The sequence below is a fragment of the Artemia franciscana genome, chromosome 10 (genome assembly GCF_032884065.1).
Source record: "Artemia franciscana chromosome 10, ASM3288406v1, whole genome shotgun sequence".
Classification (NCBI taxonomy): Eukaryota; Metazoa; Arthropoda; class Branchiopoda; order Anostraca; family Artemiidae; genus Artemia; species Artemia franciscana.
Genome location: NC_088872.1, coordinates 40492160 through 40510735, shown reverse-complemented (window position 1 = coordinate 40510735; position 18576 = coordinate 40492160). Strand labels below are relative to the sequence as shown.

The window sequence follows — 18576 nt, the reverse complement described above, 5'->3', positions numbered from 1 at the left end:
CCGGAGCGATCGAGAAAACGACTAGAAATTGAAGTCGTTTTCAAATGAAAATATGCTAAGGAGAATCTTTCAAGCTGAATCGTCCGCAAGAAATTTTTAGGGGGGGGGACTTTCAGCAAGGATAAATTGTCTGGAGGGAATTTAACGGGGGAGTTATTTTACGTGGGGTGAAATTTCCAAGAAGAATTTCTTCCCTGAGAGGGGGAAATATTCATGGAGGGTGATTACAGGCATTATTTGAAAACAACTAGAAATTAAATACAAAAAACAAGTTTTTTTTAACTGAAAGTTAGGAGCAACATTAAAACTAAAAACGAGCATAAATTATTCCTTATACGAGGGGGTTTCCCCCTCAAACATACCTTGCTCTTTACGCTAAAGTTTGACTGTTTGTCACAGTTTTCTTCTTCTGTTTTTTAGGAACGGCTACTGAAACACAGGGGCCACTTATTTAGAATAGGAAGCTTTTTTAAAAGTGTCAAAAGCTTTAGCGTAAAGATCGAGGTATTGAGGAGGGGGGCAGCACCTTCATGTACGGAGTAATTTCTGTTCGTTTTGAATTTAAATGTTGCTCCTTAGTTTTAGCTATGAAAAAACTTTTTTTATTTAATTACAACAATACTCGGTCAGTAACACATCTGAGATGAGTACTATATTTCTAATGGCTATCATAATTTTTGATCACTTTGAGTTTCGACTTCTCTCTTTCTCCTATAAGCCAACCCTGGATATAATGAAATTAATGGATGTCTTAATCCTAAATGATAGAAACCTAGCACGCGCTAGGCAGTTTGACCGGGACTACTTCAACAAAATCCGTCTCATTAACTATTATTATTTAATAATAGTAACTATATTATTTAATAATAGCAACGTCTTTAAAGACGTTGCTATCATAACATGCTGGATTAATATTTCGAGCTGCCATTTAGTAACGAAATATCTGTAACTACGATGAAACGTTATATCTGAGATTGCACAAATTACGAAAGGATTATTCGTCACTGTCATATCCAAAGGTTTGAAATAATGGCCTAGCCCTAGCCCCCTCTGCTAGGCTGTTCTCAAAAGGCAGATCAGCTGGGCAGTGCGTGTAAATCCACACCTTGGTCCCCCTGATTTACATTACCCTGCTGGTCCTCCCTTTCAGAAGAATTAAGTAACCAGTTTTTGGCAATTATACCAAAAGGGCGAAAATTTAGAAACGACCTTAAGGCGTGAAGACAACAAACTGTCATTGTTGCAGCGATAGTTGAAACCTTGTGAAGATCGAAGTAACCAAAAGTTTAAAACAAGTTTGAAAAAAAAAACTGACTTGTGAAAATAAAGTTCCATGTGCATTTGGTTCATGAATGGTTACTATTCAATTGATAGTTTGATTAATTTTAATAATATAATTTGTTACTGCGAAAACAAATTTATACGAATTTTCAGAAAAAAAAACCCTGAAATCCCTCGAAAATTGATTCGGTTCGAAATAAAAGCCACAACATTGTGGCTGAAAACCCTATACAGTGAATTACAACCCCCATCTTAAACAACAAGGAAAATAATTGTATCGAACGTATCAAACCAGTCGTCTTAGTAGGCCGGGAGAGGGATCATTTGAAAAAAAACGCCATATCTAGCGTCCTCTTTAAGTAAACAAGGAGGTCGTGCCACAGTAAAGTGGCGTTTTGTCACCTTTTGTCATCAGACATCAAATCCAAGAGAACCGAACTTTTAAGATATCAAATCGATTTTTCATTGTCTAAAGCTTTAAAACAGGAGGTATTGAGCCACCCTTTTCTTGAAAGACCACCCAGAGGGGAGCTAATTACGCTACCAAAGAGACTGGCAATCAGATCGAAGTAACTAACCGTAAGTAAAAAACAATATTTGGTTTTGGCAATATATACTTTGTTATGTTTGATTCTTTCTATTAAGGTTAGCAGGCTACCACAAGATTGCAGAGAGTTGTTTAATCCTTTTATTCGAAGCTAATGCCTCTCATAAATTCGTCTTCATAACTCCTTCGTAAAGAATCATATGGCACTTTTTGACACCATTTCTGGAGTAGAAAGGGTGGGAAGCATAATGAGGGTTCTATTATAATCTCCATAGTCGAACATCCTTAATCGAAGGTTTAAAATTCTCCCTCTCCGCCCCATCCTCCCTTGGTAAGTTAAAACTAAAAAAATACGGTTGCGAAAAAACTTGAAAATAATTAAATTCCTTATAAGTAAAAACCTTAAAGATAGCAATGATGACATACCCCTCAGACTCTTCACTTGCGAGACGGTAGACATATCTTGTATAAAAAAAAATTTGAATTTGTCAGAAGTAAGAACCACATTTAATTCGCTGAAAAAAACACATCAATTTCTTTGGTTTCATCGTTCAAGTTAAACAAAGGTGTTTAGTAAGGTCTATTGTGTATAAAAAAAAAAATGCAAAATTAATTTCGTAAAGCAAAACTGTATTTTACGGAGGTAGAGAGCAAAATCGAAACTTAAAATGAGCAAAAATTATAGCTTCACCGATTCCATGAGACATCTCTACAAAACTAACTAAGAAAACTGACTCATGATACTTTCAAAATGATACTCTAAAAACTAGCACTTTACTGAAAACTGAGCTTGCTTGATTTTTTAGAGAATTATAGTTGTATATTACAAGCTATTGATATCGTAATCGCTGAAAGACTGTTGAAAGACTTATAAATTAGTCCTTGTTTTGTCCAGGTTACACATAGAATTTTTCTGCTTCTAAGCGAAGATTCTGTTTTTAGGAAGGGGATTTGGGTTTTCAGTAAGGCACTAGTTTTTTGAATACTATAGATATTGGAAAAAATCACGATTCAGCTTTTGTGAGCTAGCTTTGTAGATATATCTCACGCAATTGGCGAAACAATAATTTTCGTTTGTTGTTTCGACTTCGCTCTTTACTTCTGTAAGAAAAGCTTTACTTTTCAAAATTAATAAACAAAAAGGAACCAAATAAGCAAATGGTGGTTGCAGCAAAATCACACATTCAACATGGAGTGGAAATTTTCAAAGATGCGATGTGTAAGAAACCAGTAAAAAAAAAGTTTTAAATGTAAAATTTCCCAAAACAACATCTGCAGTATAGCCAACAACCGCGCTACTTCATTTTTCATTCTTACCTTACTCCTTCTCTAGTTACCCCAGATTGTCCCAGTCGGCAGCATACCACGTATGTAGATAAATCGTTATTTTAAATGGGAAATTACAACTAATCTTTGGACTATGTTTGTTCATCTCGAATTTGAACAATATATATAAGAGCAAAAAGAATTTAATCACTTTTTCATTATAAATTCCAGTGTGAAAATAAAAGAGAGATGCACCTTTTTGTGATAATTATTTTCGAGAGTTCCCTCAACTTTTCGACTCACTTTAAAAGCCCTGCTTGTGAGGAACTACTGAACAGTATTGCCAGATGTCGGGTTTAAAGTCGTATCACCATAAAAGTGACAATGCGCGGATAATTCCATTTTTCTTGTAAAATTGCGCCGAATGAACAATTATCCCGTCCCCATCCCAAAATACACCGTTGTAAAATTTTAATTGACAATCCCCTCAAAAAACCGCCAAAATGGCACAAATGCCGCTCGGCACTGCGCTAAATTTCACCAGAACTACCACATACGACAAAACTGCCATGCTAACTCGATGTAACATCATAATAAAAAGGCCTCAAAAGATAATCGAATTCTCGATGTAGATTATCTGTTTGCCAGGAAAGACAAATTAAAAGGATAAACAAGAATTTTACCTTATGAGCTTATCCAAGTTCTTATACCAGCTAATCGCAAACTGGTAATTAAAATCGTTGCCCATAGTAATGAGGATATTGTTTGTGGCATAAGCAGAAGCCGCCTCGTTGACATACTTGATAAAGTCTGCCACCTGAAAAAGCCCATCAAATTAAATATAAACAGTAAGAAATCAAAAAGAAAAAGTAGTATATTCAACCATTTCAGAAAAGATAATGAAAAGCCCTCTTAGGAAACTTCCGTAATGGAGACTGGACATTTACTCTGTCTTCAGGCAAGCGACCCCTCCCAAAATCTTGGGATTTTTATTGTGATTTTTGTTCTATACTTTTTTTCCGTTTTATTAAGATAAAATCATTAGATTTTAGTGATTTTTTGGTTGATTTCGTGATTTTCTTCAATAATCTAGTGATTTATGTGCCGATTTAGCGTTTTTTTTTTTGTTAAGGCAATATAAAAAAATAACTAGGAATAGTGATAAATCGCTGGGGGTGGCAACCCTCCGTGGAGCAAAAAACTAGTAAATTATAACGATTTTTTTCTGCGGATCAGTTTAAATTCATACAGTTGTCATGTTGAATAATAAACAATATTCTTCACAATATTACACACAATAACTGATTTCCTCAGACTAAACACACTACAGCCTAATGTGCTATATCTTTTTGTTCGGAAGATGTTTCATTGCTAAAGCTACGTTTTTTATTCGCAGAGCCAACTTTTATCATTTGATGATGCCCGTAGCGATACATGATTCTTACTGCAGTATAAGATAATACAAATATTGAATAATCTATATTACAACTCAAAAGATTGGCAAATCCTAGCTTAGGCGCATAAATCCTGGGATGTATCATAGCTGAGGAACAGGCACGTACGGAGGATTCTTTTTCAGGGCAGAATATTTAAAGACCGATTTTATTTGACAACTTTAATAAGGAGTACCCGAAAGCCAGGGAAAAGTATTATTTCAGGATGGGCCCGGCCCCAAAACCTCCTCCATTCTGCGTACGCCCCTTCTAACGGGTACAAGTTCTAAAAAAGCGATAGAACATATCATTTTCATACTTTTGGCAATGGTTTACATTAAATGTAAATGTTTGCGGACATCTCTCATAGGAGACTTTTTCGTCAGACCTGCATTATCATTCTATTGTAATTCTAAATTGAAATGCAGTTAAGAGTTTTGAGGCTCAGTCAATTAACTGGTGCTGCATCTCAGAAGTGTCGCTGACTCATATAAAATTATTTGAGGAGCTCAAAATTTTAGAGGGAGGAGGAAGATTTTAGAAAACACAAAAATTAGCGAACTATTTGAAGATTTATAGGAAACATGGAATAATTGGTATTTGGGGAGATGTACCTGATCCCCCCTCCCCCCGCGTAGCCAATGCACCTTCGCAGATATATGATATAGCACTGGACTTTTGTTGGAAGTCACAAGCTCCAAATTATATTTCGCGATCTGTCTTTTTCTCTCACTGGCTCTCTTTTTTCGTAACAGTTGAACATGGCCGACACTTCAATTGATTCTACAGAAGGCGACATTTTCCAAGAGCCACGAATCTATTTTTTAATTTGTCAAAGGGATTAAAATCCTTGTGTAAACTTAGGCATAATTACTCTGACGGAATATACAAAGAGTTCCTAATGGCAAGATGCCACTGCGATACTCCGCTTGTGCAACTGTATAAGCCGCTTAGCAACTATTTAATATTAGTAAAAAATAATGCTCGAGAAGAGGGAAATCCCCGCTTGACGTTGCATAAATTAGTTAATTTATTGGGCTATAAAAACCTAAAGACCGTCATTTACAAAGAAAAAAATGGCAATAAAACACTAACATAAGGGCCATATAATTGAAAAAGAGCAAAAATAAATGTTGGATTTAATTTTTTTATGAATAGCCAATGCTACTACACTAAAATTTAATTGGGAATTCAGCCATGGTAATTCAGCCCTTATTTAAAAAGGAATTCGATATAACAGTAACGATAGGCAATTCAAATTCCGATCAAGGCCAGATCCATGGCGGATGAAGGGGCACGTGCACCCCCATAACATCAAAAGTAGAACTGGTTGTAGGAGAGAAGGGCTGAAATACTGACGGAGGAGCCATTTTGTCAGTGCCCCCCTGCAAAAAACATGAGTTCTGTACTCACACTGCAAAAAACATGAGTTCTGTACCGGCTGTGACTGGGGTCAGTGATACTGTTAAACTACTGAAGACCAGAGAGATCACATGTAAAAAAAATTCGCGACTACAAACTCTTCGATCCGTTGATTGGCTTAAAATTCCACACGAACATGAGTTAATCAGGTTTCAGGGAATTGGACTATACAAATGCTAAAATGGCTATGTCAGGCAACCCTTTTCTGAGATACGTTGCACAAACAATATGATAGACTTTCAAGTTTACATCACAAAAGCAGAAGCAATGAAATTAAGACCCAATTTTTTCTATGTTTTGTTAGAAACTGATCTCTGGCCGACTGTGGACACGGTATCAATGACCCCAGTGATTCGCAAACTTTATTACTTTTGAAAGTTTTTACTTTTTACATAAGCTTCAAAGAAATTTATGCACCATAACCAAGTTTTTCGTGTTTTTTTGACAAGTAGTGGCAGATCCCGAATCTGGAGAATTACTGCAAAAAGACGATCAACCCAGAGTAAACCAGGCAATTTTTTTCATACTTCTTTTAATATTTGATAAAACATATGGAGCTGCCGGCAAATTTGTGCTCTTTCAGTCTAAAAACAATTTGCATTTCTTGAAGACCAATAATTCTAATGATTGGAGCAATAAGAAAATTAAGAAATAGAACCTTTGGAAGTTACAAGACAATGATCGTATTACATTTAACCGAATCTGTACGTTTTAGACACTATATTGCTCAGACTGGTACAAATTAGGATAGAATGTCCGAAAACACCCCCGGAAAATAAACCCCGGGGGAAATATCCCCCGGAAAATACATCCTCGCTGAAAGGAAATTATTTCCAAAAATTTACTCCACACTGAAAATTCCCCAGGACAATCCCCCCTGCAGAAAATTCCCCGTGAAAAATGTCCGTATGTTTCCCAATAACAAATGCTATCTGTAAGCTATGGACAAATTACAAAACTTAAAAAGGCACTTAAACTTCTACAATAGGGTTCTCTGAATGTTTGTAGTTTGGGAGGGACGGAGATACCTCAAAGGGCGCATTTTAATGCCAAAACATCCCAGCTCTCATTGAGCCATCAGATACATACAGAATAAGTTCTAAGGGAGAGACGAGGGCAGGGTAAAGGTAACAATTTATGTGTGATTCCAGTACGTAATCAGGATTTTTGTTCGGGGGGATGGTTAAAAAGAAACTTCAAAAAACGTATCAAAAATGTGAAATTGATATCTACTCCCTTATGCTTTCTGGGAATGGTTCTAGGCGTTTACCATCCGGAAAATACCCCCTCGGACCCCCCCCCCCCCGAGGAAAATATCCCTGGCGTTTACCACCTCCTCCTGCGGAAAATACTCCCCCAAAACATACCCCCGTGGAAAAGCCCCCCCCCCAGAAAATACCTCCCGCAAAATGCCCCCTTCCTGTGGAAAATACACCCTGGTAAATACCCCCCCAGAAAAAAACCGTGGAAAATAAGGCATTCCAAATTTAAGAATTTTTTTGAGTTTTTTTTATATTTTCCGTAGGGGGAAGGAATTTTCGTACTTTTGTATTATGCGCCACTCACTCAAGTTTACGTTGTGTAACTCGAGAACAAAATGGTTTCTTCGGGGGGGGGGTTGGCAAATAGCGGGTCTGTATGCAAAATATGTTAGGTACAATTATTCTGCATAGTATGAAGTAAAAATTGTTTTCTGACTTCAAACTGTCCAAATACTTTACCCCTCCTTTATGTGCGAATATATAGCCCAAATTATTTATTTCCCATCTAGTATGTCACTTCTCTTTGTCTTGTCTCACACTAAGAAGAAAGAAACTAACGAAGAAACCGGTTTGTTCTCGAGTTTTACATAGCATAAACTTGAGTGAGTGATGTATAATACGTAAGTACCAAAATTCCTTCCCCCTAAAGAAAATAAAAAACAAGACTCAAATAAAATTCTTTAACTTGGAAATCCTTATTTTTCACGAGGGGGGGGGGGGGTTATTTTCCACGGGGGTGTATTTTCCGGGGGGTAGGGTATTTTCCGGGGGTATTTTCCGAGGGTAAGCGCCGGGGGTATTTTTCAGGGGTATTTTCAACAGGAGGGCATTTTCCGGGGGGTATTTTCAGCGGAGGGTATTTTCCAGGGGACAAACATCGTAAGGGTGTTTTCCGCCGGGAGGGGTAAACACAGGGGTATGTTCTGCGCGGGGTAAATGCCGGTGGGTATATCCAAGGGAAAATTTTCCGCGAGGGATATTTTCCACGTTTTTTCCGTGGGGGTATTTTCCAAGGGGTATTTTCCGTGGATTGGGGGCTCAGGGGGTATTTTCCAGAGGGGGAAAAGCCGGCCACCGAGCAAAATACCTATCTCAAAATTTTGATGTTTTCATGTATAGTGTGATCACGGGAGTGCCCCTGAAAAGGACACCAGACTTTAATTTTCCGATCAAATGAGCCCCCTCCTAAACTTATATAACGACCCCTTCCACGAATATTGCCCTAAAAAACAAACAAAAGTGATCATGCAATTATAATCTTTAAGGATTGGCACCCAGGATTTCTTTCTCCTTGTTAGAGAGTTTGAGTCTAATCCGATAGGCATTGATACTTGTGTTACTCCCTGATTGTGACCCATGAGTCACAAGTACATTGCAACGTTTCGTCAGGGTATTTGTACTAGATGTTTAGTTCCGCCATTCCAGGAGGTCGAGGGGGTTCACCCCATTCAACCTCCCTGATTTTGTCACTGATAAGGATGATGTCACTGAGTCAAAACATTTCTTGGAAAGACATTCTATAATTTCGCGGTAATTCCTTCATTTGTTATAATTAGATTACTTAGGAACTACTTTTTATCTCAATAAGGAAAGAGATTTTATTGTTTTCTTTTCCTTTTATGGCTTCAAGGGCATGATAATACAAAGCAGGAAATCTTTAGGAGAAAGCAAGAGATTCCTAGGAATTTTTTATTCTCTTTAACCGGATTCAATGATATTGAATAAAGCGGGGGAAAATATTTTTGAAATATGAAATATTTCATTATGATTAACCTAACTTCACTTAGGTTAATACACGCAATTACGACGGTATGCTTCCGTCACAAGAGTTCACAAGAGTCCTGTGACATATGGCAACATAATCGGTATAAACAGTGAAGACCCACGGCTGTCCAAAGAGAGACAATAAAGCTCAGCCATATTGTAATTTTTAGGCCCGCCACTTTGGCCATGTTGTTATTTGGGGAGGAACAAATTTCTTCTGGTTTTCTGGATTTCTTCTTGGAATTCTTTTGCGAATTCCTCCAAATATTCTATAAGATTTTATGTAATTAGTCTATTTTGTGTCTAATTGATACTATACTCCGTGTTTAATCTCGTGATTACTCGATTCCATACTCTGCTTGGTGTTTCTTTATACTCTTATCGATTCGTTGGAGACCTATCGAATTTCTGATCCAACTCCCAACAAAAAAGAAGATACCAAATTTACTAGAAATATGCAGTTGCTGGGTTGCTGGGATGTTACTTTGTGGTCATTTTGGACAGTTTGTGGTCAATCTTTGAGTCAAATTAATTTGACTTTATCAATTAGATTGCCGAAGATCCTCCTTTTCGGCCAACCGTTTAGGGCTAAATGGAAAACAGGTAGCCTAGTCCTCGTCTGGGCTGGGAGGATGTCATAAAGAAAGATTTAAAGGCAATGGGAACTTCCTGGGAGGGTGTAAATAAAGAGATTTTGAAAAGATTGGGATGGGAGAGGAGCGTGCGAAGCTGTGTTGGGCTCAGGCGGCTTGGTGTTGCGATGAGTTGTTAATACTTTACGAGTAGTGTTAGTAGTAATGAATTTATGACGATATCCAACTTTTCTTCTGGGAATCACATCTCATTCCATCAGATCTATTGCATGAACTTTTAGATGTGGTATTCCACTTGCAAACAGTCGTAACTCCACCAATAATGCAATAGTGGCAGATACAGGGGGCCGGGGAGATCTTAGGCCCCCACCAAGTATTTTCTGGTGCCCTTTAATCCTGTTTTTTTTTATTAATTTGTCAATTTGGTCAATTATTGACCCCTTTGTCACATTGGGCCCCCAAAGATTTTGCTCATTGGCGCCCTTGTCACATTGGGCCTCTCCTAAGATTTTGCTGTAGATCCGCTCCTTCAGTAGCATAATGCAAAAAAAACAGTCCCGTTGAAAATTTTTCATGACCTTAAGAGCCATCCACCGATTTTTATCGAAAATCGCCGATATTTTACGGATTGAAAAGAAAAGAAGAACACTGTGTTTCTGCTTGATGCCTGAGTTCATTCCCTAATTTAGACAGCCATCTTATATCAAGAGATACGAAATTACAATTAATTTTCTTATAGTTTTGCTAGCAGCATATGCAAATAATACCTTTCCCACAGTCTTCTAAATAATTACATAAAAAAAGACTAGTTTTTCTAACTGAAAGTAAGGAGCGACATTAAAACTTAAAACGAACAGAAATTACTCCGTATATGAAATGGGTTGTCCCCTCCGCAATCCCTCGCTCTTTATGCTAAAGCTTTTAATTGTTTTAAAAAGCAGAATTGTGGTAAAGAGCCAAACTTTAGCGTAAAGAGCGAAGGATTGCGGAGGGGACAACCCATTTCATATACGGAGTAATTTCTGTTCGTTTTAAGTTTTAATGTCGCTCCTTACTTTCAGTTAGAAAAACTAGTTTTTTTATGTAATTTCTGAACGTTTTTGAATTAATGCATGTTTGATTTTGGCTCTCCACACATAAATTATTAAAATGAAATTTACATTTTAATTCCTTTTTTGGCTAAATGGCTTTCTCTTAGTTCTGATCAGACGATTTTGAGAAATAAGGGATGGGGAAGGAGGCCTACTTGCCATGCAATTTTTCGGTTACACAAAAAGGCAACTATAAATTTTTATTTTTAACGATTTTTTTTTATTAGTAAAAAATATACGTAACTTAAGAATTAACTTACGTAACAAACTTTTATATTCTTAAATTTTTATTATGTATATGAGGGGGTTTGTACCCTCGTTAATACCTCGCTCTTTACACTAAATCGTAAGTTTTGGGCCGATTCTTTAAGAATGACCCCTGATTCAGAAAGGCCGTAGAATAAATAGTTGAAATTACTAAAAATACTATAGCATAAAGAGCGAGGTATTTATCTCCTCCTAAATACCTCGCTCTTTATGCTAAAGTATTTTTAGAACCCCTCATATGCGTAATAATCACTGTTCGTTTTAAGTTTCAATGCTACTCCTTACTTCCAACTGAAAAAACTTTTCCATGTTTATTTTTTCATTGTTTTTTTTTATAGTAATTTTAGAAAATCCTGTGCCCTTTTCATTGAATTTTTCTTCCCCCATGACATATTTCTCCAAGGAAAGCTCCTCCCACATAGCCCCCTCCCCTCAACCCCACCTCCAAAACCAAAAAAAAATCCCCTGAAAACGACTGTACACTTCCCAATAACCATTATTATATGTAAACACTGGTCGAAGTTTGTAACTTGCAGCCCCTCCCCCAGGGACTGTGGGGGAGTAAGTCATTCCCAAAGACATAGTTATTATAGTTTTTGACTATGCGGAACAAAATGGCTATCTCAAAATTTTGATCTGTTGACTTTGGAGAAAAAATGAGCGTGGGAGGGGGCCTAGGTGCCCTCCAATTTTTTTGGTCACTTAAAAAGGGCACTAGAACTTTTCATTTCCGTTAGAATGAGCCCTCTTGCAACATTCTAGGACCACTTGGTCGATACGATGACCCCTGGGAAAAAAAAAACAAATAAACACGCACCAGTGATTTGTCTTCTGGCAAAAAATTCCACATTTTTGTAGATAGGAGCTTGAAAATTTTGCCATAGGGTTCTCTGATACGCCAAATGCGATGGTGTGACTTTTGTTAAGATTCTGTGACTTTTAGGGGGTGTTTTCCCCTATTTTCTAAAATAAGACAAATTTTCTCAGGCTCGTAACTTTTGATGACAAAGACCAAATTTGATGAACTTATATATTTAAAATCAGCATGAAAATCCGATTCTTTTGATGTATATTTTAGCATCAAAATTTCGTTATTTAGAGTTTCGTTTTCTATTGAGCCGGGTCACTCCTTACTACAGTTCGTTACCACGAACTGTTTGATATGTTATATGCTCCATAAATACATTTTAAGATCACACTGGCTATGAATGACGTACGACAAACAAGAAAAAAATTAAACGGCCGTGAAAACGAAGATAATGTCAGCCAGTGGACAGGAAAGAAGCGATAATGACAAAAGCAAGTATTTCGTTTACTTTAAAAGGTTAATTTTTCTTTTCTTTTTTTTTCCTTTTTTTAGCACTGAAGACAGAGGTCCTTGCCGAAATATCTGCTTTTGTCATTTTCGCTTCTTTTTTTTTGTCTACTGGTTGACATTACGCTCGTTTTTCTCGGCTATTTATTTTTTTCATTGCTTGTCATATGTATATACTCCATAGTCTTCTAGTCATATGCTTGAAATGATTTCGTATCAAAAATTATTATTTTCGATACAAATCTCATGAATACCAAAGACGTCATTAAACCATCTCATAGAATAGACTCAAGTTCTTTTTCCCTGGTTTATGTTCCGTGTAATCCATGTGAACTTGTGACAAGCCAATAGCTATAATTCACACCAAAAGTACATGATGCTGGTATAATCGGATTCATTTTGCAGATAGCAAAATTATCGTCTTACATGATTTACATGATGCTTGTATAGTCGGATTCATTTTGCAGATAGCAAAATTATCGTCTTACGTTGAAACACTGACCCCTCAGGACTGCAGAAAAAAATTACCAAAACGTTGCACAGGATTACATAAACCGTAAGTCGAAATAATTTCTTTTTCATCTAATTATGTACCTGCGTTGTACTTATCAGAGTTCAAAATTATTTTCCTCAAGTTCTTTGTTGAATCACTTCTTTTTCAAATGGTAGCTGTCCTATTGCATGATCCCATGTTTCAACAGAAGCATAGGCTTCAAGCTAAGTTGCAACACATTTCTCTTAGTTTCGTGACTTTCCATATTTTTTTTTTCCTTTTTTTTGAAGCTATAAAGCAATTACTTTAATTTTCAATGCGTTTGGCATAATCTTTTATATAGTAACCTACCTGACTTTATCATTCTTTTTATTTAGAATCTCTCATCGCAGCTTTAAAATTATTGCGTCACCTTACTCTTACTCATGCTGTTACTAGGCCACAGATCAAAATTTCATCATAACTCTCAGGAACCGTTAAATTAAAAGCAAGCGCTCAAAGAATGGAAAAAGGCATATTAAAGAGATATAAATAAACCTGCGCTCTTAGCAAAACATATTAAGTGATTATCTAAAAGGAAGCTGTTGTCTATTTAGGCCTTTCTATCTTGAGATTTGGTTTAAATCTAAGTACAGAAAGGCTTGAAAGTGTGTATTACTTTGATATTCCGATCATAAACGTCGACAGCAATTTGTTTAATGGATATCGGAAGATTCTACCGGGGGAACGGTGTTTTACAAGCTGTTTATTATTTAACCAAAGTATTTTACAAAAAATTTTCAACCAAATTGGATGCTAAAAGGGTCCTCACAACAAATTCATGCTTGTTTTTGTGCGTTGGGCAGATATGCACATGACACTTTCTGGCAAAAAAAAATGGGTTCTTGGAGTTTATCCTTCCCCCAGGATATACCCCTGGAAGATACTTCCTGGCGGAAAATATCTTCGGTTTTCTTGTGCTATATTTATATATTTGTACTATGTACTGTACTATGAAGATACCACCCTGAAAAAAATAACCCCCGCAGAAAATACTCCACCCGGAAAATACCCCCCGTGGAAAATACCCACCCCCGGAAAATGCCCCTCGTGGAGAATACATCCCCGCTGAAAGGAAATCATTCCCAAAAAATTTTCTCTCTACTGATAATTCCTTCAGACAATCCCCCCATGCAAAAAACTTCCCCGCGAAAAATGTCCGTATGTTTCCCAATAACAAATATTATCTGTAAACAGTTGACAAATTACAAAACTTAACTTCTTCAATGGGTTCTCTGATTGTTTAGCAATTTGGGAGGAAGGGAGATACCTCAAAGGATGCATTTTGATGTCAAAACATCCCAGCTCTCATTAAGTCATTGAATAAATACAGGATTAGTTCTAAGGGAGAGAAGAGGGGAGGGTGGAGGTAGAAATTGATGTATAATCCCCAGGGCCGTAGCCAGGACTTTTTTGGCGGGGTGTTTTCTTCGGGGGGGGGGGGGGGTACAAAAGAATCTTAAAAAAAAACACATCAGAACTGTGAATATTTCTGTTCTGGGTGTATTCCTGGAATATTTCTGGCCTAAGCTGTTATTATGAAAGTAAAGAGTAGCATTAAACCCCAAAATGAGCAGATTTATTTCGTATACGAGGGGGACTACCCCTTCCTCATCCACAGTTCTGCCTCATGGTCGCAAGAACTCCGAAGGGTGCTCATTACATTTTAACTTGAGAGTTCTAGTCTTTTTTTTATAAGTCGAAAGTGATTGGAGACTAACCAGCCGTGAGGGGGGTATTTTCTGCGGGGTGGGTATTTTCCACGGTATATTTTCTGGAAGAGGGGCATTTTCTTCACAGGTGGGTGCATTTTCTGGGGGGGTAAACAGCTACCACCATAAAGATTATCTCTGAAACCACTGTCACCATATACGATTCAGTTACTGAAGTTCATTAATTCCAACGGCAAAGCCTCATTTTAGATTTTTTAACCATCCAAGTATAAGAACCAAACGTGTGTGCATACAGTGGCGTTAATTCACAAAAATTAGTGAGGAAACATTTTTTTTTCTAAATCTAGAGGGACAGTTTTGCCTTATTTCAGTTTTTACAAGGAAAATAACAAAAAGTCATTTTTCAGTGAAAATACCAAGAAATGATTTTTTCCATGTCCTCCCCCCTATTGACTACACCGGCTTCATGACTCGAAGCATGACAGACGGAAAAAAGGGCCCCTAATGCCAAGCCCCTTACACCACATTCAACGCAACCCTCCCCCCCATAAAGGCCAAAACAAAACCGACAGTGCGAAGTTTCTTTACTATCGAAATAAATGAGGTCTTTTACTGGCAAAAGAAATTTTTTATGCACCTTTACAATCCACTGAAAGAAATTCCCTCGGCTCTCAAAAACCAGACCCGCGTTGTCAAGTTGGAACTTCAACTTTGTTGACATATTATATTTGTTTGGCATATTTTGCCCATTCTTTAGCTTCTTTTCTATTTTTAACTAATGGTTCTAAAGTCCAAAGGATGATGAAATTCTTCAAGATTTTGGAGCAGATAACAAACAAAGTAAGATGATGCAACATTACTACTAAATTGACAAAAGAAAATTTAACAAAAGAAGCAATAAAGGCAAAAAAGTCAAGTAAACAGTAGTACATGAGTGGAAACATATTAAATAATCAGAGCACCATTGCACACATAAAGAAAAAAAATAGATTCATTGGCATAATTAAAATTTTTTTAATTATTTTTAAGAAAATGGGATCCTTGACGACCTCTGCGAGTTACAAAAAAAAGTGATGCAACATTGTTGCAATTTGAAACTCTGACAAGAAGCACAGAACAATTGAACAGAACAGGCATCAACCTAGTAACGAGCAAAATCTGACCATAGTAACGGAAATAAAAATGCGTTTCTGACGAAACTGTTCAGTGGTAAAACTCTCTGAGTTTTACTTATTCATGAATAATAATTTAATCAGTATATTAATACTTATTAATCTCAGAATTATTAAAGAAAATAATTTCTTCAACGTCATTGGTCTGCCATATCCATAGGCAGCGAAATAGCACTGCCTAAGTAAAGAGCGACGTGGGTACAATGTATTACTTATTTATTCTTTTTTTGTTTTTTTTTAAGACTAGGGCTTTTTTTATCGAAAAGTTGTCTTAGAAACTACGAAAAGGGCTCATTCGATTCGAAATGGAAAAGGCTAGTGCCCTTTTTAATAGTCAAAAGTAATTGGAGGACAACTAGCCCCCTCCCATGCCCACCATTTTCCAAAGACCTCCCATAAAAATTTTGAGATAGACATTGTGTTCAGCGTAGTTAAAAGGTCCAGAAATTATTTTTTTAAGGATGACAACCCCCCAGAGCCCCAAGGGCAAGGGTTGTAAGTTATTCCCTTGGGATATATAAGGTTTTTACAAAAAGGGCGGTCGTATAGACTTCGGAGGGGGCTCATAACATTTATAATCAGAATTTCTAGTGCCTTTTTTAAGATTCAAAGCGATCGGAGGGCAGATACCACCTCCAACTTTGGATCGGATGGAGCTAATTTGATTGGAGATCGGAAGTTTTAATGCCCTTTTTAAGAGTCAAAAGTGAATGACGGGAAATTCTCCCACCCCTTCCAAGCCTATCATTCCCCAAAACGTATCCGATCAAAGTTGTAAGAGAGCTGTTTTGTTCAGCATTCTTGAAAGGTCCATTTTGTCTTTGGGGATGTCAACCTCCCCACAGTCCTCAGGACAAGGGCTGTAAGTTAGGCAATTCGTTCATTGTTTGCACATAATATACGTTATTGAGAAAGGCATACATGTTTGAACTTTACTTTCCAAGAAGATGAAGGGCTTTCAAGTGAACCTTTCAGAGAATGTTGAGGGGAGTGTCTAAATAAATCAAAACACGTTATGTGTATACGGATTGTCAAAAGGTAGTAACACAGGAATAATTGAGTATATTAATTTGGAAAATTCAGGAAATGATATGGGAGATGATCAAAGAGGCATTATTTGCATGTTACCAATGCTACTACAACTACCACCACTACTACTACCACACTTCTCCATCTACAGTGTTAAGGGAAAATTTGAACTAAATCGAGAGACGCTATGTGCATGCACATTGTCAAAATAGCACATTTCAAGAATTGATTTTGGTAGTAAGTTGGAACTTTCGAATGCTTAAAGGGGAAGATCATCTCACAAGAGGGCCAATATGTGCACACTACTGTTAATACTGTTGTTACTGCTACATTTACTGCTACTACTACTACTTCTATTGCAGTTACTCATAAAGCTAAGAGCATCGAGATGACCGTTTCATGAAGTATATGAACATACAGGTTATCTAAAGGACATATCAGCAATGTCATAGCAATGGCTAATTGCATTGAGTTGGAACTTCCAGGGCTTGACGAGAGAGATGTTCTACTCACCAAAAGGAAATATGTTATGTTAATGCTACTGCTGCTAGTAGTACTACCGCTATTTAATACTATTAATAGTAATATCAATGCATCTACTGTGACTACTATTACAACTATGCCTAAGGATATGAAGGTGAAATTTTCGAGGAATTTTGGGGGATTTGAACTGAATCACAATACACCGTCTGTATACATATTGTCAAAAGGGTGTAACAGCAATATCTTAGGAAAAGTTTGGTGTGTGAATTTGAAACTAACAGGGCTTGTTGTGAGGGATGTTGAACTAGCCAAAAGAAAATATTTGCATCCTAATGCTACTGCTTTTACTCATATTACTGTTACTATTATTACTATTTCTATTACTACTACTGCCACTAAAGCTTACACTACTACAATTAATTCTACTGCTACTACTACTACTACTACTACTACTACTACTACTACTACTACTACTACTACTGCTAATACTACTACTACTACTACTAATACTACTACTACTAAAACTACTATTAAAACTAAGGATATTAAAACAAAATTTTGGGATATATAGAAACTGTATGGAACTTATTCTAAACACACTATGCCCACACAGGTTGCCAAGCGGACGTAACAGAAAGGCTCCAGGAACGGTTGATGGTGTTAAGCTGCTGAAACTGTCAGCATATGTTAAAGGGGATGTTGAAGAAACTAAAGGTGCTATGCGGATACTGCTACTAATGCTGCTACAACTTTTACAACTGTGCAAGCCAAGGGTATTACGGTGGAGCTTTTAAATACTGTTTTGGCGAATTTTGAACTAAAACAAACAAACTATGAGGCTATGGACTTCCAAAAAGGTGACAAAGCAATATCTGAAGAACAACTTTTATTATTGAATTAGACCTTCAAGGGTAAGTTGTGGGGGATTTTGAACTAACCAGAAGACACTATGTGTATACTTTCAATACAACCACTACACTTACTGTGACTAATGACGCTAAAGGTATCAATGTGAAACTTTTAGGGAACGTTTAGGAGGAGTCTCAAATGAAAAAAAAACTGTATGCATACAGAGTTTCAAGGGGGTATACAAGCAATATCATAGGCAACACCACTCTATAATAGTTAGAAATATCATTTAAACTTTTAAAGGAGCTAATTCGATTCAAAATTAAAAGTTCTGGTGCCCTTTTTAAGAATAAAAAGAGATTGGAGGGCAAGAAGCCCTTCTCTCGAGCCCATTCATTTTTCAAACGCATCCAGTCAAAATTTTGAGAAAGCCATTTTGTTCAACATTGTAGAATGGTCCAGCAGGTATGACTTTAGGGATAGTAGTTATGTTAACCCCTCTCCCCAATTATGCAGTTGGTCCATTATGCTTTGAAAATAAATGTTACTTTAAACTAAATCAAAAGGCATTGTGTTTATGGTTGCCAGTATCCTCAG

At 36.9% G+C, this 18576-nt stretch overlaps 1 protein-coding gene and 1 long non-coding RNA gene across 8 annotated transcripts in view; one reads left to right on the top strand and one right to left on the bottom strand.

Annotated features, from left to right (window-relative positions):
• LOC136032192 (lysosomal alpha-mannosidase-like) overlaps positions 1-18576 on the bottom strand; it is a 459508-nt gene that overhangs the window by 316470 nt on the left and 124462 nt on the right. For all 7 annotated transcript variants that reach the window (XM_065712394.1, XM_065712397.1, XM_065712399.1 and 4 more), the window contains one exon: positions 3778-3911. In XM_065712394.1, the coding sequence (XP_065568466.1) occupies positions 3778-3911 (134 nt within the window). The remainder of the gene's footprint in view (positions 1-3777; positions 3912-18576) is intronic.
• LOC136032194 (uncharacterized) overlaps positions 12663-18576 on the top strand; it is a 62931-nt gene continuing 57017 nt past the window's right edge. The window contains exon 1 of the long non-coding RNA XR_010618673.1: positions 12663-12797. This is a non-coding gene — a long non-coding RNA (uncharacterized LOC136032194). The remainder of the gene's footprint in view (positions 12798-18576) is intronic.